Source organism: Oncorhynchus keta, chromosome 18, assembly GCF_023373465.1.
Source record: "Oncorhynchus keta strain PuntledgeMale-10-30-2019 chromosome 18, Oket_V2, whole genome shotgun sequence".
NCBI lineage: Eukaryota > Metazoa > Chordata > Actinopteri > Salmoniformes > Salmonidae > Oncorhynchus > Oncorhynchus keta.
Genome location: NC_068438.1, coordinates 55539193 through 55560334, shown reverse-complemented (window position 1 = coordinate 55560334; position 21142 = coordinate 55539193). Strand labels below are relative to the sequence as shown.

At 46.2% G+C, this 21142-nt stretch overlaps 1 protein-coding gene and 2 long non-coding RNA genes across 4 annotated transcripts in view; 2 read left to right on the top strand and 1 right to left on the bottom strand.

Annotated features, from left to right (window-relative positions):
* Window positions 1-2058: 2058 nt before the first annotated feature.
* Window positions 2059-21142, bottom strand: part of trpc6b (transient receptor potential cation channel, subfamily C, member 6b) — a 136270-nt gene continuing 117186 nt past the window's right edge. The window contains exons 9-11 of the mRNA XM_052468726.1: window positions 13481-13684; window positions 12661-12736; window positions 2059-3176 (exon numbers count right to left, since the gene is read on the bottom strand). Of these exons, the coding sequence (XP_052324686.1) occupies window positions 3025-3176; window positions 12661-12736; window positions 13481-13684 (432 nt within the window). The 3' untranslated portion in view covers window positions 2059-3024. The remainder of the gene's footprint in view (window positions 3177-12660; window positions 12737-13480; window positions 13685-21142) is intronic.
* Window positions 4922-8828, top strand: LOC127908919 (uncharacterized). 2 transcript variants are annotated; one of them, XR_008069047.1, is made up of 7 exons: window positions 4928-5030; window positions 6307-6570; window positions 7187-7450; window positions 7583-7758; window positions 7891-8066; window positions 8419-8506; window positions 8638-8828. It is a non-coding gene; the product is annotated as an uncharacterized LOC127908919 (long non-coding RNA). The 2 variants fall into 2 exon arrangements; XR_008069048.1 differs by lacking the exons at window positions 6307-6570; window positions 8419-8506; window positions 8638-8828 and having other exon boundaries at window positions 4922-5030; window positions 7583-7925.
* Window positions 5916-6198, top strand: LOC127908920 (uncharacterized). The gene is made up of 3 exons (XR_008069049.1): window positions 5916-5954; window positions 6043-6130; window positions 6175-6198. It is a non-coding gene; the product is annotated as an uncharacterized LOC127908920 (long non-coding RNA).

Genomic DNA, 21142 nt, shown 5'->3' with positions numbered 1-21142 from the left:
GAGAAATGTCCTCTGGTCTGATGAAACAAAAATGTAACTGTTTGGCCATAATGACCACCGCTATGTTTGGAGGAAAAAGGGGGAGGCTTACAAGCCAAAGAACACATCCCAACTGTGAAGCACAGGGGGCAACAGTCAGGACGTTAAAGCTTGGTCGCAAATGGGTCTTCCAAATGGACAATGACCCCAAGCATACTTCCAAAGTTGTGGCAAAATGGATTAAGGACAACAAAGTCAAGGTATTGGAGTGGCCACCACAAAGCCCTGACCTCAATCACATAGAACATTTGTGGGCAAAACTGAAAAAGCGTGTGCAAGCAAGGTGGCCTATAAAACTGACTCGGTTACACCAGCTCTGTCGGGAGGAATGGGCCAAAATTAACCCAACTTATTGTGGGAAGCTTGTGGAAGTCACCCCGAAACGTCGATACACTTATTGATGAAGCCAATGACCGAGGTGGAATATTCCTCAATGCCATTCGATGAATCCCGGAACATATTCCGATCTGTGCTTAGCAAAACAGTCCTGTAGCATAGCGTCCGAATCATCTGACCACTATCTGGTACTTCCCACTTTAGTTTTTGCTTGTAAGCAGGAATCAGGATGATAGAATTATGGTCAGATATGCCAAATGGAGGGAGAGCTTTGTATGTGTCTCTGTGTGCGGAGTAAAGGTGGTCTAGAGTTTTATTTCCTCAGGTTTCACATTTAACATGCTGGTAGAAATGAAGTAAAACAGAATACGTTTCCCTGCATTAAAGTCCCCGGCCACTAGGAGCGCCGCCTCTGGATGAGCATTTTCCTGTTTGCTTATGACCGCATACAGCTCATTGAGTGCAGTCTTAGTGCCAGCATCGGTTTGTGTTGGTAAATAGATGGCTACGAATAATATAGATGTGAACTCTCTTGGTAGATAGTGTGGTCTACAGCTTATCATGAGGTATTCTACCTCAGGCGAGCAATACTCAAGACTTCTTTAATATTATACATTGCGCACCAGCAGCTATTGACAAATAGACACACTCCCCATCCCTCGTCTTACCAGACTTAGCTGAGCTGTCCTGCCAATGCACTGAGAAGCCAGCCAGCTCTATATGATCTGTGTCGTCATTCAGCCACGTCTCGGGGAAACATAAGATAATACACTTTTTAATGTCCCGTTGGTAATATAGTCCTAATTGTAGATCTTCCAGTTTGTTTTTCAATAATGTGCAGGGAAGTGGTGGTTTACCTAGTCGTCTGCGAAGTCACCCTCCTCCCCCTCTTCCTCTGTCTTTTCTTCCCCTCGAATGACAGGGATTTGGGCCTTGTCTTGACAAAGCAGTACATCCTTCGTGCCGGACTCATTAAATCCCTTTTCTGAGGCCCAGAAGCTCTTTTCAGTCATAGCAGCAACATTATGTACAAAATAAGTTACAAACAATGTGAAAAAACCTACAAAATAGCCCAGTTGGTTAGGAGCCGTAAAACATCTGGTGACATTATATTTATACAGTTGTCTTATGTTTCTTAACCATATGTGTGACCTTTGTTTCAAGGGTAGATTTGTTTCAGACTACCAAGAAACACTGTGTGGTACAAATAGCACACAGTGCAAAGCATCAATACATGACTAAGATTGAATCCTACTAATCCAACTCTGACGCTCGTCGTATGTGCTATAAATAGCACACAGTGCACACCGTAATGAGATACAAGTTTCAAGTATACTTACCATATTATGACTGCAAAATGACTACCAAAATGACTACCAAAATGACTACCAAAATGACTACCATAATGACTACCAAAATTACTACGATAATGACCGCCAAAACGACTATGATAATGACTACCAAAACGACTATGATAATGACTACCCAAATTGCTATGATAATGACTACCAAAATGACTACCAAAATGACTACCAAAATGACTACCATAATGACTACCCCAATTGCCACAATAATGACTACCAAAACGACTATGATAATGACTACCAAAACGACTATGATAATGACTACCCAAATTGCTATGATAATGACTACCAAAACGACTATGATAACTACCACCAAAATGACTACGATAATGACTACCCCAATGACTACGATAACTACTACCAAAATGACTACGATAATGACCGCCAAAACGACTATGATAATGACTACCATTACGACTACCATAATGACTACGATAATGACTACCCAAAATGACTACGATAACTACTACCAAAATTACTACGATAATGACCGCCAAAACGGCTATGATAATGACTACGGGGTCGGGCGCACCACCGGCCCGCCAGCAAAATCCCATTATGAGTTTCTGGGTTACTCACCTAAAATAATTCATTCATTTGACCATTGCATTGAATAAACAGTGGGGATAATATTGTTTCTGGAGTCTACTGGGACATTGGGTACACCTCTTATACACTGAGTATACCAAACATTAAGAACACCTTCCTAATATTGAGGTGAAACCACCCCTTCTTTGCCCTCAATTAGTGAGGGTATGGACTCTACAAGGTGTGGAAAGTGTTCCACAGGGATGCTGGCCCATGTTGACTCCAATGCTTCCACAGTTGTGTCAAGTTGTCTGCATGTCCTTTGGGTGGTTGTCCGTTCGAGATACACACGGGAAACTGATGAGTGTGTAAAACCCAGCAGCGTTGCAGTTCTTGACACAAACCGGTGTTCCTGGCACCTAAAACCATACCCCCGTTCAAAGGCACTTTACATATTTTTGTCTTGCCCATTCACCCTCTGAATTCCACACAGACACAATCCATGTCTCAATTGTCTCGAGGCTTAAAGATCCTTCTTTAACGTGACTCCTCCCCTTCATCTACGCTGATAGAAGTGGATTTAACAAGTGACATCAATAAGGGATGATAACTTTCACCTGGACTCAGTCATGGAAATAGCTATGATGTTTTATATGTTCAGCGTATGTGGCTGGTGTCTCCGCAGGTGTCCTCTCTCCCAGTCTCCTCCTGATCAGCTCACTCATCATTGATCCTAGATGATGTAGGATACATATGCCTATATCTGACCCTGATGCCTCTGCTGCTCGGCAGGTATCTTCTCTCCCAGTCTCCGGATCAGCTCAGCTAACTCCTCCGTATTGTGGTTCTTCTGCTCCAGGAGTTCGTAGCGTAAACTGGAGATGTCATGTTTAATCTCCTTCAGCTCTCCTGGGAGACAGAGATTGGGAAAGAGGTCAACAATGAGGGGTACAGACTGCATTCATACATTTTTTTTGGGGGGGGGGGGTATTGAATTTGTCCCTCATTTAGTCAGCTGACAGATGATCTGCAATGAATTCATAGAATGGATTTATCCCTTGGGAGAACTCAAACTGCAGCCCTTAGGCCCTCTGTCGCTTTATAAACAGGTCATTTGGATGCTGATGGTCTACATCCAGAACAGCCCTCTGCCGCGCTATATTGGCCACAACCCCTCAGTCCGAATTGCTTAAGCAGCCTAATACATGGGCACAGTATACAGTAAAACAACTGAATACATATGTATCCACTTCCCCCTGCTGAGTATGCTACTGAGCTACGGGACTATTTCATTCACTGTGTTGTTTTGACGATTTGTTTATGCTTGGCTCTCCTACTCTCCTCAGCCAATCAGCAGGTGCCCACTCGCCCCACCCTCTGTGCAATGAGCTGATCATGCAACCTCTGATTGGCTAAACACATCTAGCTGGTTCTGCACTGGCCCAATGCATGCTCTTCCATCACTATCACTATGGAACACGAGTCACTTCAATAATCTTTAACTATTTTCATATGTACATGCCTTCGGGAGAGTGTTCAGACCCCCTTGACTTTTTCCACATTTTGTTACGTTACAGACTTATTCTAAAATGGATGAAATAAAAACAAATCCTCAGCAATCTACACACAATACACCATAATGGTTAGGGTTCTGATTGGTAGAAGGAAGAGTGGACCAAAGCACAGCGTGGAAAGTGTTCATGATACTTTATTCAAAAAACACTCAAACAAAAATAACAAACGAAAGCAGTTGTCAGGTACTAAACAGAAAACAGAAAAGAAGCTTGTTGTCAGGTACTAAACACTAAACAGAAAAAAAGATGCCACAAAACCCAAAAGGAAAATGACAACTTATATGTGATCCCAAATCAGAGAGAACGATAGACAGCTGCCTCTGATTGGGAACCACACACACACACACACACACACACACACACACACACACACACACACACACACACACACACACACACACACACACACACACACACACACACACACACACATGGCCAAAAACAAAGAATAGATAACAGACTTTCCCACCCGTGTCACACCCTGACCTAACCAAACATAGAGAATAAAAATGATCTCTAAGATCAGGGCGTGACAATAATGATGAAGTGACAGCAGGCTTTTAATAATTTTAGCAAATGTATTAAATATAAAACTGAAACAGTATTCAGACCCTTTACTATGAGACTCAACATTGAGTTCAGGTGCATCCTGTTTCCATTGATCATCCTTGAGATGTTTCTACAACATGATTGGAGTCCAACTGTGGTAAATTCAATAGATTGGACATGATTGGATGTCACCTGTCTATATAAGATCCCACAGTGTCAGAGCAGAAACCAACCCATGAGGTCGAAGGAATTGTCCAGACAGCTCTGAAACAGGGTTGTGTCGAGGCACAGATCTGGGAAAGGTCACACAAAAAGATTCTGCAGCATTGAAGGTCCCCAAGAACACAGTGGCCTCCATCATTCTGCAGCATTGAAGGTCCCCAAGAACACAGTGGCCTCCATCATTCTGCAGCATTGAAGGTCCCCAAGAACACAGTGGCCTACATCATTCTGCAGCATTGAAGGTCCCCAAGAACACAGTGGCCTACATCATTCTGCAGCATTGAAGGTCCCCAAGAACACAGTGGCCTACATCATTCTGCAGCATTGAAGGTCCCCAAGAACACAGTGGCCTCCATCATTCTGCAGCATTAAAGGTCCCCAAGAACACAGTGGCCTCCATCATTCTGCAGCATTAAAGGTCCCCAAGAACACAGTGGCCTACATCATTCTGCAGCATTAAAGGTCCCCAAGAACACAGTGGCCTACATCATTCTGCAGCATTGAAGGTCCCCAAGAACACAGTGGCCTCCATCATTCTGCAGCATTGAAGGTCCCCAATAACACAGTGGCCTACATCATTCTGCAGCATTAAAGGTCCCCAAGAACACAGTGGCCTCCATCATTCTGCAGCATTGAAGGTCCCCAAGAACACAGTGGCCTCCATCATTCTGCAGCATTGAAGGTCCCCAATAACACAGTGGCCTACATCATTCTGCAGCATTGAAGGTCCCCAAGAACACAGTGGCCTCCATCATTCTGCAGCATTGAAGGTCCCCAAGAACACAGTGGCCTCCATCATTCTGCAGCATTGAAGGTCCCCAATAACACAGTGGCCTACATCATTCTGCAGCATTGAAGGTCCCCAAGAACACAGTGGCCTCCATCATTCTGCAGCATTGAAGGTCCCCAAGAACACAGTGGCCTACATCATTCTGTAGCATTGAAGGTCCCCAAGAACACAGTGGCCTACATCATTCTGTAGCATTGAAGGTCCCCAAGAACACAGTGGCCTACATCATTCTGCAGCATTGAAGGTCCCCAAGAACACAGTGGCCTCCATCATTCTGCAGCATTGAAGGTCCCCAAGAACACAGTGGCCTACATCATTCTGTAGCATTGAAGGTCCCCAAGAACACAGTGGCCTACATCATTCTGTAGCATTGAAGGTCCCCAAGAACACAGTGGCCTCCATCATTCTGCAGCATTGAAGGTCCCCAAGAACACAGTGGCCTACATCATTCTGTAGCATTGAAGGTCCCCAAGAACACAGTGGCCTACATCATTCTGCAGCATTAAAGGTCCCCAATAACACAGTGGCCTACATCATTCTGCAGCATTAAAGGTCCCCAAGAACACAGTGGCCTCCATCATTCTGCAGCATTAAAGGTCCCCAATAACACAGTGGCCTCCATTATTCTGCAGCATTAAAGGTCCCCAATAACACAGTGGCCTACATCATTCTGCAGCATTAAAGGTCCCCAATAACACAGTGGCCTCCATCATTCTGCAGCATTAAAGGTCCCCAAGAACACAGTGGCCTCCATTATTCTGCAGCATTAAAGGTCCCCAATAACACAGTGGCCTACATCATTCTGCAGCATTAAAGGTCCCCAAGAACACAGTGGCCTCCATCATTCTGCAGCATTAAAGGTCCCCAATAACACAGTGGCCTCCATCATTCTGCAGCATTGAAGGTCCCCAAGAACACAGTGGCCTACATCATTCTGTAGCATTGAAGGTCCCCAAGAACACAGTGGCCTCCATCATTCTGCAGCATTAAAGGTCCCCAATAACACAGTGGCCTCCATCATTCTGCAGCATTAAAGGTCCCCAAGAACACAGTGGCCTCCATCATTCTGCAGCATTAAAGGTCCCCAAGAACACAGTGGCCTCCATCATTCTGCAGCATTGAAGGTCCCCAAGAACACAGTGGCCTCCATCATTCTGCAGCATTGAAGGTCCCCAAGAACACAGTGGCCTCCATCATTCTGCAGCATTAAAGGTCCCCAATAACACAGTGGCCTCCATCATTCTGCAGCATTGAAGGTCCCCAATAACACAGTGGCCTCCATCATTCTGCAGCATTGAAGGTCCCCAATAACACAGTGGCCTACATCATTCTGCAGCATTAAAGGTCCCCAATAACACAGTGGCCTCCATCATTCTGCAGCATTGAAGATCCTCAAGAACACAGTGGCCTCCATCATTCTGCAGCATTGAAGGTCCCCAAGAACACAGTGGCCTCCATCATTCTGCAGTGTTGAAGGTCCCCAAGAACACAGTGGCCTCCATCATTCTGCAGCTTTAAAGGTCCCCAAGAACACAGTGGCCTCCATCATTCTGCAGCTTTAAAGGTCCCCAAGAACACAGTGGCCTCCATCATTCTGCAGCATTAAAGGTCCCCAATAACACAGTGGCCTCCATCATTCTGCAGCATTGAAGGTCCCCAAGAACACAGTGGCCTCCATCATTCTGCAGCATTAAAGGTCCCCAATAACACAGTGGCCTCCATCATTCTGCAGCATTGAAGGTCCCCAATAACACAGTGGCCTCCATCATTCTGCAGCATTGAAGGTCCCCAAGAACACAGTGGCCTCCATCATTCTGCAGCATTGAAGGTCCCCAAGAACACAGTGGCCTCCATCATTCTGCAGCATTGAAGGTCCCCAATAACACAGTGGCCTCCATCATTCTGCAGCATTAAAGGTCCCCAAGAACACAGTGGCCTACATCATTCTGCAGCATTAAAGGTCCCCAAGAACACAGTGGCCTCCATCATTCTGCAGCATTAAAGGTCCCCAAGAACACAGTGGCCTCCATCATTCTGCAGCATTGAAGGTCCCCAAGAACACAGTGGCCTCCATCATTCTGCAGCATTAAAGGTCCCCAATAACACAGTGGCCTCCATCATTCTGCAGCATTGAAGGTCCCCAATAACACAGTGGCCTCCATCATTCTGCAGCATTGAAGGTCCCCAAGAACACAGTGGCCTCCATCATTCTGCAGCATTGAAGGTCCCCAAGAACACAGTGGCCTCCATCATTCTGCAGCATTGAAGGTCCCCAATAACACAGTGGCCTCCATCATTCTGCAGCATTAAAGGTCCCCAAGAACACAGTGGCCTCCATCATTCTGCAGCATTAAAGGTCCCCAAGAACACAGTGGCCTCCATCATTCTGCAGCATTAAAGGTCCCCAAGAACACAGTGGCCTCCATCATTCTGCAGCATTGAAGGTCCCCAAGAACACAGTGGCCTCCATCATTCTGCAGCATTGAAGGTCCCCAAGAACACAGTGGCCTCCATCATTCTGCAGCATTGAAGGTCCCCAAGAACACAGTGGCCTCCATCATTCTGCAGCATTGAAGGTCCCCAAGAACACAGTGGCCTCCATCATTCTGCAGCATTGAAGGTCCCCAAGAACACAGTGGCCTCCATCATTCTGCAGCATTAAAGGTCCCCAAGAACACAGTGGCCTCCATCATTCTGCAGCATTGAAGGTCCCCAAGAACACAGTGGCCTCCATCATTCTGCAGCATTAAAGGTCCCCAATAACACAGTGGCCTCCATCATTCTGCAGCATTGAAGGTCCCCAATAACACAGTGGCCTCCATCATTCTGCAGCATTGAAGGTCCCCAAGAACACAGTGGCCTCCATCATTCTGCAGCATTGAAGGTCCCCAAGAACACAGTGGCCTCCATCATTCTGCAGCATTGAAGGTCCCCAATAACACAGTGGCCTCCATCATTCTGCAGCATTAAAGGTCCCCAAGAACACAGTGGCCTACATCATTCTGCAGCATTAAAGGTCCCCAAGAACACAGTGGCCTCCATCATTCTGCAGCATTAAAGGTCCCCAAGAACACAGTGGCCTCCATCATTCTGCAGCATTGAAGGTCCCCAAGAACACAGTGGCCTCCATCATTCTGCAGCATTAAGGTCCCCAATAACACAGTGGCCTCCATCATTCTGCAGCATTGAAGGTCCCCAATAACACAGTGGCCTCCATCATTCTGCAGCATTGAAGGTCCCCAAGAACACAGTGGCCTCCATCATTCTGCAGCATTGAAGGTCCCCAAGAACACAGTGGCCTCCATCATTCTGCAGCATTGAAGGTCCCCAAGAACACAGTGGCCTCCATCATTCTGCAGCATTGAAGGTCCCCAAGAACACAGTGGCCTACATCATTCTGCAGCATTGAAGGTCCCCAAGAACACAGTGGCCTACATCATTCTGCAGCATTGAAGGTCCCCAAGAACACAGTGGCCTACATCATTCTGCAGCATTAAAGGTCCCCAAGAACACAGTGGCCTCCATCATTCTGCAGCATTAAAGGTCCCCAAGAACACAGTGGCCTCCATCATTCTGCAGCATTGAAGGTCCCCAATAACACAGTGGCCTCCATCATTCTGCAGCATTAAAGGTCCCCAAGAACACAGTGGCCTCCATCATTCTGCAGCATTAAAGGTCCCCAAGAACACAGTGGCCTCCATCATTCTGCAGCATTGAAGGTCCCCAAGAACACAGTGGCCTCCATCATTCTGCAGCATTAAAGGTCCCCAAGAACACAGTGGCCTCCATCATTCTGCAGCATTGAAGGTCCCCAAGAACACAGTGGCCTACATCATTCTGCAGCATTGAAGGTCCCCAAGAACACAGTGGCCTACATCATTCTGCAGCATTAAAGGTCCCCAAGAACACAGTGGCCTACATCATTCTGCAGCATTAAAGGTCCCCAAGAACACAGTGGCCTACATCATTCTGCAGCATTGAAGGTCCCCAAGAACACAGTGGCCTACATCATTCTGCAGCATTAAAGGTCCCCAAGAACACAGTGGCCTCCATCATTCTGCAGCATTAAAGGTCCCCAAGAACACAGTGGCCTACATCATTCTGCAGCATTAAAGGTCCCCAAGAACACAGTGGCACATCATTCTGCAGCATTAAAGGTCCCCAAGAACACAGTGGCCTCCATCATTCTGCAGCAGCTTGAAGGTCCCCAAGAACACAGTGGCCAATCATTCTGCAGCATTAAAGGTCCCCAAGAACACAGTGGCCTCCATCATTCTGCAGCATTGAAGGTCCCCAAGAACACAGTGGCCTACATCATTCTGCAGCATTAAAAGGTCCCCAAGAACACAGTGGCCTCCATCATTCTGCAGCATTGAAGGTCCCCAAGAACCCAGTGGCCTCCATCATTCTGCAGCATTGAAGGTCCCCAAGAACCCAGTGGCCTCCATCATTCTTAAATGGAAGAATGAGAGCATACTGATCAATCTGGGGAGCAGGGCCTTCGTCAGTTATCATGGTCCTTCTGTAGCTCAGTTGGTAGAGCATGGCGCTTGGAGACGCCAGGGTAGTGGGTTTGATTCCGGGACCAAAGTACGTAGAATGTATGCACACATGACTGTAAGTCGCTTTGGATAAGCGTCTGCTAAATGGCATATATTATTATTATTATATTACACAAGAACCAGATCGTCACTCTGACAGAGCTCTAGAGTTCCTCTGTGGAGATGGGAGAACTTTCCAGAAGGACAATCATTCCTGCAGCACTCTGAGAAATCAGGTCTTTGCAGTAGAGTAGCCAGACAGACGCCACACCTCAGTAAAAGGCACATGAAATACAGGTGTGCCAAGCTTGTAGTGTCATACCCAATTAGAGGCAGAAGTCGCTACCAAAGGTGCTTCAACAAAGTACTGAGTAAAGGGTCTGAATACTTATGTAAATGTGATATTTCCGTTTTAAATTTTTAATAAATTAGCAAACATTTCTACAAACATTTCTATGCTTTGTCATTATGGCGTATTGTATGTAGATTGATTGTAGATTGAGGTTCTGTATATATTTTCTTAGTCAACCTTGTGTTCTGTTCCTTTGTGTTCTGGAACGTAGCCCTGTTTCTTTTTGTTCTGGAACGTAGCCCTGTTTCTTTGTGTTCTGGAACGTAGCCCTGTTTCTTTGTGTTCTGGAACGTAGCCCTGTTTCTTTGTGTTCTGGAACGTAGCCCTGTTTCTTTGTGTTCTGGAACGTAGCCCTGTTTCTTTGTGTTCTGGAACGTAGCTCTGTTTCTCTGTGTTCTGGGAACGTAGCCCTGTTTCTTTGTGTTCTGGAACGTAGCCCTGTTTCTTTGTGTTCTGGAACGTAGCCCTGTTTCTTTGTGTTCTGGAACGTAGCCCTGTTTCTTTGTGTTCTGGAACGTAGCCCTGTTTCTTTGTGTTCTGGAACGTAGCCCTGTTTCTTTGTGTTCTGGAACGTAGCCCTGTTTCTTTGTGTTCTGGAACGTAGCCCTGTTTCTTTGTGTTCTGGAACGTAGCCCTGTTTCTTTGTGTTCTGGAACGTAGCCCTGTTTCTTTGTGTTCTGGAACGTAGCCCTGTTTCTTTGTTCTGGAACGTAGCCCTGTTTCTTTGTGTTCTGGAACGTAGCCCTGTTTCTTTGTGTTCTGGAACGTAGCCCTGTTTCTTTGTGTTCTGGAACGTAGCCCTGTTTCTTTGTGTTCTGGAACGTAGCCCTGTTTCTTTGTGTTCTGGAACGTAGCCCTGTTTCTTTGTGTTCTGGAACGTAGCCCTGTTTCTTTGTGTTCTGGAACGTAGCCCTGTTTCTTTGTGTTCTGGAACGTAGCCCTGTTTCTTTGTGTTCTGGAACGTAGCCCTGTTTCTTTGTGTTCTGGAACGTAGCCCTGTTTCTTTGTGTTCTGGAACGTAGCCCTGTTTCTTTGTGTTCTGGAACGTAGCCCTGTTTCTTTGTGTTCTGGAACGTAGCCCTGTTTCTTTGTGTTCTGGAACGTAGCCCTGTTTCTTTTTGTTCTGGAACGTAGCCCTGTTTCTTTGTGTTCTGGAACGTAGCCCTGTTTCTTTGTGTTCTGGAACGTAGCCCTGTTTCTTTGTGTTCTGGAACGTAGCCCTGTTTCTTTGTGTTCTGGAACGTAGCCCTGTTTCTTTGTGTTCTGGAACGTAGCCCTGTTTCTTTGTTCTGGAACGTAGCCCTGTTTCTTTGTGTTCTGGAACGTAGCCCTGTTTCTTTGTGTTCTGGAACCTTGCCCTGTTTCTTTGTGTTCTGGAACCTTGCCCTGTTTCTTTGTGTTCTGGAACGTAGCCCTGTTTCTTTGTGTTCTGGAACGTAGCCCTGTTTCTTTGTGTTCTGGAACGTAGTCCTGTTTCTTTGTGTTCTGGGACATAGCCCTGTTTCTTTGTGTTCTGGAACGTAGCCCTGTTTCTTTGTGTTCTGGAACGTAGCCCTGTTTCTTTGTGTTCTGGAACGTAGCCCTGTTTCTTTGTGTTCTGGAACGTAGCCCTGTCTCTCATTGATTTCACCTGTGTTAATTACTCACCTGGTCTCATCAGCTCCTTATTTAGTTCAGTTCATTCTGTTTGTGCCTTTGTGAGGTGTTGTTCGTTTTGACTCTACTAAGCCTTTACCTGCCAGCGCAGAGATCAGTCTATTTATCCATACAATCCCTTTTTTACTGTAGATGTCACAAACTGCTAGAGAGAAACTCAGCCTAAAACCCCCCAAACAGCAAGCAATGTCTCCTGCCAGATCAGAGATCAGTCTATGTATCACCGTCTCGACTCGATCGTCTCTATTTCCTTCCTGTTGCCTTTATTCATGTTCATTTCCGTGTATTTATTAATATTATTATTAATATTATTATTAATATTGACTCATGACTCCTTTTTGTTAATTACAGACCATGACTCCTTTTTGTTAATTACAGACCATGACTCCTTTTTGTTAATTACAGACCATGACTCCTTTTTGTTAATTACAGACCATGACTCCTTTTTGTTAATTACAGACCATGACTCCTTTTTCTTAATTACAGACCATGACTCCTTTTTCTTAATTACAGACCATGACTCCTTTTTCTTAATTACAGACCATGACTCCTTTTTGTTAATTACAGACCATGACTCCTTTTTGTTAATTACAGACCATGACTCCTTGCAACAACAACAAAAAAGCCCTGTGTGTTTGAACTATTTAAATCTCTCTGACTGTGAAAGGTGTTCAGTGGGTCACAAAACAGTCAAATAGGGACACAATACCTTCATTCACTTCCTCACTGTCTTTATTGATCTGTGCTTTCATCACATATCTCTTGATGAGGCGTTTCATTATCTTCTGTGAAATAGGGGGAAAAAAAGAGGAAAACATGATAGTTGTATAAGCTTGTATAGTATGCAATGCCTTGGGGTGATAAAAAGCTATGGAACTAAGCAATGTGACTTGAAAATACTATCTATATATATCTATAGGTCTACTTACCTGGTGCCGACCTGGACAAGCCAGACCTCCAACAGTTGAATTCTTATGATGATCCAACTGGAGTTTAAGACACAATCAAACAATACTTCATTAAGTGTAAATTCAACAATTTATCAAGAAAATAAAAAGTAAAGCTGCACTTTTCCAACAGGACACTAGAGGGCTCAGTACACACAAAATAGTTTCCAATATTGACAATTATATTTGGTCCAGTACAACTTCTAATACGGGTCTAGGAAACCATCGTATAGAGCCAGGACATACATCTATCATAACATCATCTATAGGCTGGATGATTCTGAAAGTTTATCTATGGAGAGAACTTCGTCCACAGGCATAATTGCTATGAGAGAGAGCGAGAGAGAGAGCAAGCGAGAGAGAGAGCAAGAGAGAGAGAGAGCAAGAGAGAGAGAGAGAGAGAGAGAGAGAGAGAGAAAGAGAGAGAGAGAGAGCAAGAGAAAGGGCTAGGGACAAGGTTATAAGGGATAATCTAAACCATATATCAATAATGGCCAGACTAATTCCCCCCAGTACGGTACTACCTACTTACTGTGTGTGTGTGTGTGTGTGAGAGAGAGCGCGCGTGATTATGAGGTTCACCTTATTGAGCTCTGTATCCTCATTGTGACAGCTCTTGTGTCTGTTGAGAGCGTTCAGCATGAGGTCTCTTAGCTCCAGGACCAGGGCGATGATTGACTTGGGACTAGGAACCAGGTTAAAGGGGACAGGTAATGTCCCACCTTCCTCAAAGTAGGAGAACCATAGCTTAGCTCTGGCAAATTTCCACTCTACATCAGCGTCATCCTGGGGAGAGGAGAGGGGAGAAGATGGGGGAGGTGGGGAGGAGAAGGGAGGGGAGAGGAGTTGGGAAGAAGAAAGAAGGGGAGGAGTGGAGGAGGGAGGGGAGGAAGGGTGGGGAGGGGAGGGAGTTAGGGAGGATGTGGGGTAGGGAGGAGAAGAGAGGGGAGGAGGGGTAGGGAGGAAAAGAGAGGAGAGGAGGAGAAGGGAAGATAAGGGTTAATGCAGAGAACCTACAGTTATGATTACTGTTCCCTGAATGAGGGAAACGAGGTACAACACAGCAATGGAGACATATAAATCACACACCAAACCACAACCCCCGCGGACACAAGATGAAATGGCCCACGGCAGACTACCCAGAGTTCCAACCCGACAGGAAAACCTGTGGTACCTGGTGTTTGCTAGCTGCCTAATGACCCTCTCCTGCCCCAGTCGTAAGCACCCTGCGGGTTACACTGGGAACAGTGACATCCAGGAGATAAAACCTTACAACAGTGTGATGCCCAACTCACCTACCTCTCCGTAAACGAGGCCCAACTCACCTACCTCTCCGTAAACGAGGCCCAACTCACCTACCTCTCCGTAAACGAGGCCCAACTCACCTACCTCTCCGTAAACGAGGCCCAACTCACCTACCTCTCCGTAAACGAGGCCCAACTCACCTACCTCTCCGTAAACGAGGCCCAACTCACCTACCTCTCCGTAAACGAGGCCCAACTCACCTACCTCTCCGTAAACGAGGCCCAACTCACCTACCTCTCCGTAAACGAGGCCCAACTCACCTACCTCTCCGTAAACGAGGCCCAACTCACCTACCTCTCCGTAAACGAGGCCCAACTCACCTACCTCTCCGTAAACGAGGCCCAACTCACCTACCTCTCCGTAAACGAGGCCCAACTCACCTACCTCTCCGTAAACGAGGCCCAACTCACCTACCTCTCCGTAAACGAGGCCCAACTCACCTATCTCTCCGTAAACGAGGCCCAACTCACCTACCTCTCCGTAAACGAGGCCCAACTCACCTACCTCTCCGTAAACGAGGCCCAACTCACCTACCTCTCCGTAAACGAGGCCCAACTCACCTACCTCTCCGTAAACGAGGCCCAACTCACCTACCTCTCCGTAAACGAGGCCCAACTCACCTACCTCTCCGTAAACGAGGCCCAAGAAGCCGCCAGATCTCTGGTGGTGTACACATTACCGTCATTCCTGCCTTCTGCTGTCATATGTCAGATAAATAGCCTCCACAATCCAGTGGGAGAGACACTGCTTACAAAACACTCAAAACACGAGCCAGATTAGCAAAACAGACAAAAATGTGTTCGCATAAACGGACACCCCTGGTCCGCTCATTTTACATGGTCGTACCGGAACACAGGGCATGTAAACCTCCGCTCAGAATGGAGGAGGTGAAAAGGGAAAAATCTGAAAAGAGACTGTAGGACATAGTTATGATCTTAGGGGCGAAACGTCACCTTAGAGTCGCCAACTTCCTGGATAACGCGTAGAGATCCCCAACTCGCTGAGCCGAGGCCAAAGACACGAGCAGGGTTGCTCTTGTAGAGGAGGATCGTCAGATTCACAGACTCCATTGGTCACACAGCACATCCAAAACCAAAACCAAAGCTAGGTTTAGAAACCGGCCTGACACGGCACACACCTTTTAAAAACCGCACCTCCAGGGGACGAGCCCCTGGAGTGGCACCATCAATTCCCACGACACACTGAAATAGCTCCCACATTCAGAGAATGAACCCCGCTTGAAAAAACACCTTTAGGAGCATTAAAATGTCCACCAGAGAAAAGGAACAATTCCTTTATTTTGGCACCAAAGCTTGAACACCTTATACAAGCCTCTCGTGGAGGGTTCCCTTGCGGACTGTTTAGAGGTAAACCTCTTGCCATCATATCGGATCTTTCAGGGCCCACTGATTCCAAATCTCCGGCCAAAGTTGCGAGAGTTGCGTTGCCATGGGTCCCTGCCAAAAAAGGCGAATGATCTCCACGAACCTAGGTCGTTTGGGCCAACGGGGAGCCACAAGGATCAATGACAACTCGTCTCTGACGCACCGTCTCCAGCGTGGAATGAATCAAGTCTGAGGCCACTGGTTCACGAGAGCATCTGTTCCCAACAGAGATTACATATGGAGAAAAACAGCTCATTTTCTCAAGATCTGTCAGACATTTCCTATATCTGGGAAACCCCCCCCTGGGGTGCAGCCGACTCCTCCCCTGGAGATACGTCACCCGGAGCGAGGAAAAGTGTGTACTGCTCCACAGCAGTAGGGAGTGAGCCAAGGACAAGAGGAGGTGAGACCATACCCCTCCCTGTCTGTTGATTTGGAAGCCATCAACCCCAATCGATCTAGTCACTGGCGAAAAACGCAATCCAGACGAAATTGGGCCAAGCAAAGCCAAGAAACCGAGTCTCCCTCTGTGGGGACAAGAATTCTCGACTGAGTCTTGAGACCCAGAAACAGAATGCGCTGAGATGGAGTCAAACAGCTACAGACACTGAACACGGGAAACCAGCAGAGAGGCAACGCCACCAGCTCCCTCCACTCCGCTTGCCAATCGTCCAGGGATCGTCCAATATCCGCATAGGTGCCAAAACCGGCTACACAACTTTGGTGAAAGTACGAGGGGAAAAGCCTGAAAAGGAGGACCAAAAACGTGTTGGCTATAACCTCGAAACAGGAACCTCAGCAACTTCTTGTGAGGGGGATATTTGTTCACATTAAAGTATGCATCCTTCAGGTTGATGGAGGTGAACCAATCACCCGCGTGCACTGACTAACAACAGGCTGTTCATGAGCATTCTGAATGTGTAGATCCTGAGGTGTACAGGGCACACAGGTCTAAAAATGGAATCAAAGTCTTGCCCCTTTTGAGAATTTAGAAATATCGGCTGAACCAGCTGTACTTGGCCTCTCACATAGGAATCAATGTGATCACCTGCCTCTGGAGAAGGGCAGAAAATCTCCCTCATAACAAGAACAGTCAACCTAATGACGCTGTAAAAACATGGGGTCACACAAGCAATGCCTGTACCCCAACGTCACTGTGTGCAAAATCCAGAGCGACAAAAACAATGTATCTCAACACCGTGGGGTAGAAACAATGTCTTAACACCGTGGGGTAGAAACAATGTCTTAACACCGTGGGGTAGAAACAATGTATCATAACACCGTGGGGTAGAAACAATGTCTTAACACCGTGGGGTAGAAACAATGTCTTAACACCGTGGGGTAGAAACATTGTCTCAACACCGTGGGGTAGAAACAATGTATCACAACACCGTGGGGTAGAAACAATGTCTTAACACCGTGGGGTAGAAACAATGTCTTAACACCGTGGGGTAGAAACAATGTATCTCAACACCGTGGGGTAGAAACAATGTCTTAACACCGTGGGGTAGAAACAATGTCTTAACACCGTGGGGTAGAAACAATGTCTTAACACCGTGGGGTAGAAACAATGTCTTAACACCGTGGGGTAGAAACAATGTCTTAACACCGTGGGGTAGAAACAATGTCTTAACACCGTGGGGTAGAAACAATGTCTCAACACCGTGGGGTAGAAACAATGTCTTAACACCGTGGGGTAGAAACAATGTCTTAACACCGTGGGGTAGAAACAATGTATCTCAACACCGTGGGGTAGAAACAATGTCTTAACACCGTGGGGTAGAAACAATGTCTTAACACCGTGGGGTAGAAACAATGTCTTAACACCGTGGGGTAGAAACAATGTCTTAACACCGTGGGGTAGAAACAATGTCTCAACACCGTGGGGTAGAAACAATGTATCTCAACACCGTGGGGTAGAAACAATGTCTTAACACCGTGGGGTAGAAACAATGTATCATAACACCGTGGGGTAGAAACAATGTCTTAACACCGTGGGGTAGAAACAATGTCTTAACACCGTGGGGTAGAAACAATGTATCATAACACTGTGGGGTAGAAACAATGTCTTAACACCGTGGGGTAGAAACAATGTATCATAACACCGTGGGGTAGAAACAATGTCTCAACACCGTGGGGTAGAAACAATGTATCTTAACACCGTGGGGTAGAAACAATGTCTTAACACCGTGGGGTAGAAACAATGTCTTAACACCGTGGGGTAGAAACAATGTCTTAACACCGAGGGGTAGAAACAATGTATCACAACACCGTGGGGTAGAAACAATGTCTTAACACCGTGGGGTAGAAACAATGTCTTAACACCGTGGGGTAGAAACAATGTCTTAACACCGTGGGGTAGAAACAATGTCTTAACACCGTGGGGTAGAAACAATGTCTTAACACCGTGGGGTAGAAACAATGTCTCAACACCGTGGGGTAGAAACAATGTCTTAACACCGTGGGGTAGAAACAATGTCTTAACACCGTGGGGTAGAAACAATGTATCACAACACCGTGGGGTAGAAACAATGTCTTAACACCGTGGGGTAGAAACAATGTCTCAACACCGTGGGGTAGAAACAATGTATCTCAACACCGTGGGGTAGAAACAATGTCTTAACACCGTGGGGTAGAAACAATGTATCTCAACACCGTGGGGTAGAAACAAAGTCTTAACACCGTGGGGTAGAAACAATGTCTCAACACCGTGGGGTAGAAACAATGTATCTCAACACCGTGGGGTAGAAACAAAGTCTTAACACCGTGGGGTAGAAACAATGTCTCAACACCGTGGGGTAGAAACAATGTCTTAACACCGTGGGGTAGAAACAATGTCTCAACACCGTGGGGTAGAAACAATGTCTTAACACCGTGGGGTAGAAACAATGTATCTTAACACCGTGGGGTAGAAACAATGTCTTAACACCGTGGGGTAGAAACAATGTCTCAACACCGTGGGGTAGAAACAATGTATCTCAACACCGTGGGGTAGAAACAATGTATCTCAACACCGTGGGGTAGAAACAATGTCTCTCAACACCGTGGGGTAGAAACAATGTCTCAACACCGTGGGGTAGAAACAATGTCTTAACACCGTGGGGTAGAAACAATGTCTTAACACCGTGGGGTAGAAACAATGTCTCTCAACACCGTGGGGTAGAAACAATGTCTCAACACCGTGGAGTAGAAACAATGTCTCAACACCGTGGGGTAGAAACAATGTCTCAACACCGTGGGGTAGAAACAATGTCTTAACACCGTGGGGTAGAAACAATGTCTTAACACCGTGGGGTAGAAACAATGTCTCAACACCGTGGGGTAGAAACAATGTATCTCAACACCGTGGGGTAGAAACAATGTCTCTCAACACCGTGGGGTAGAAACAATGTCTCAACACCGTGGGGTAGAAACAATGTCTTAACACCGTGGGGTAGAAACAATGTCTTAACACCGTGGGGTAGAAACAATGTCTCTCAACACCGTGGGGTAGAAACAATGTCTCAACACCGTGGAGTAGAAACAATGTCTCAACACCGTGGGGTAGAAACAATGTCTCAACACCGTGGGGTAGAAACAATGTCTTAACACCGTGGGGTAGAAACAATGTCTTAACACCGTGGGGTAGAAACAATGTCTTAACACCGTGGGGTAGAAACAATGTCTCTACACCGTGGGGTAGAAACAATGTATCTCAACACTGTGGGGTAGAAACAATGTCTCAACACCGTGGGGTAGAAACAATGTCTCAACACCGTGGGGTAGAAACAATGTCTTAACACCGTGGGGTAGAAACAATGTATCTTAACACCGTGGGGTAGAAACAATGTCTTAACACCGTGGGGTAGAAACAATGTCTTAACACCGTGGGGTAGAAACAATGTCTTAACACCGTGGGGTAGAAACAATGTCTTAACACCGTGGGGTAGAAACAATGTCTTAACACCGTGGGGTAGAAACAATGTCTTAACACCGTGGGGTAGAAACAATGTATCTCAACACTGTGGGGTAGAAACAATTTGATTACGTCTACTCTGATGTACCCCTGCCACTTTGGGGTACTGTTGTCACAGCAAATTAATTCATGCCTCAGGTTTATCCCCTGTGGAAGGCGGGGCTTCCAGTGAGGCACAGTGTTCATTGGCCCTGTCAAGCGTGATTCTAATGTTCTTCAGTAGAGGGCGCTAGCACAAACTCCACACAGCTGTGTTGCAGTGAGTTGACCAACTGAAAGGGAACTGAGTATTTAGAAACAATCAACTCTAAAACAACAACAGTCAGTTTTATAACATAATTCCAAGCTTCTGGTTTTCATAAAAAAACATTTTCCATGACATCCATAATAATTGTCCAGAGGTAAATACTAAAAGCATTGAGTGGGAGAGCCATAGCAACCTAATTGATATGGATGGCAGCCTATGTGTGCGTCCCAAATGACACATTCTTCCCTATATAGTACACTACATTTGAGCCGGGCCCATATGGCTCAGGTCTAAAGTATGGCGCTTTTTTATAGAGAACAGGGTGCCATTTGGTACACGGCCAATACCAGATCCGAACATCCTAATGCGACAAAACGGTGAAGAAGCTGCGGCCTCTAAACCGGATGAGAGAGGATTTCATTTTCTCTTCCAACCCTGTAAGTAGCTGCAATTACCATCGCAACAGACAATAATTCACTGAATTCATTTTTTACTCAGAAGACAGTATGAAACTAAATCATTCTACAATGACCTTATCTATGTGGCTCAAAGCATTTGTAATTACCCAGAAATACTTGGTGTGCATCCCAAATGCTACCCTATTCCCTATATAGTGCACTACTTTAGACCAGATCCCAATGAACCCTGGTGAAATGTAGTGCACTATAAAGAGAATAGGGTGCCATGTGGAACGTGGCCTTGTCATGCCTCTTGTTAACCCACAGCCTCCACAGTATCAGACACCATGTAGTAGATTAGACGGAAGCTGCAGTGCTGCATTGGGACCAAGCGTGCAGATGTAGCCTACAACAATACATCTACACAATGGTGGCTTCACAAGGGAGCCATATTGATTAATTAAAGGAGCATACTTAAGATGTTAAATAACTGTGTCTATTTGTATACCACGTTAGTACACCGCCAAGACAGGACACTAGTCTATCTCCTGTTTCTATAGTGAGGCAGCTTGAAGAACCAGGACACCGCCAAGACAGGACACTAGTCTATCTCCTGTTTCTGTAGTGAGGCAGCTTGAAGAACCAGGACACCGCCAAGACAGGACACTAGTCTATCTCCTGTTTCTATAGTGAGGCAGCTTGAAGAACCAGGACACCGCCAAGACAGGACACTAGTCTATCTCCTGTTTCTGTAGTGAGGCAGCTTGAAGAACCAGGACACCGCCAAGACAGGACACTAGTCTATCTCCTGTTTCTATAGTGAGGCAGCTTGAAGTACCAGGACACCGCCAAGACAGGACACTAGTCTATCTCCTCTTTCTATAGTGAGGCAGCTTGAAGTACCAGGACACCGCCAAGACAGGACACTAGTCTATCTCCTGTTTCTATAGTGAG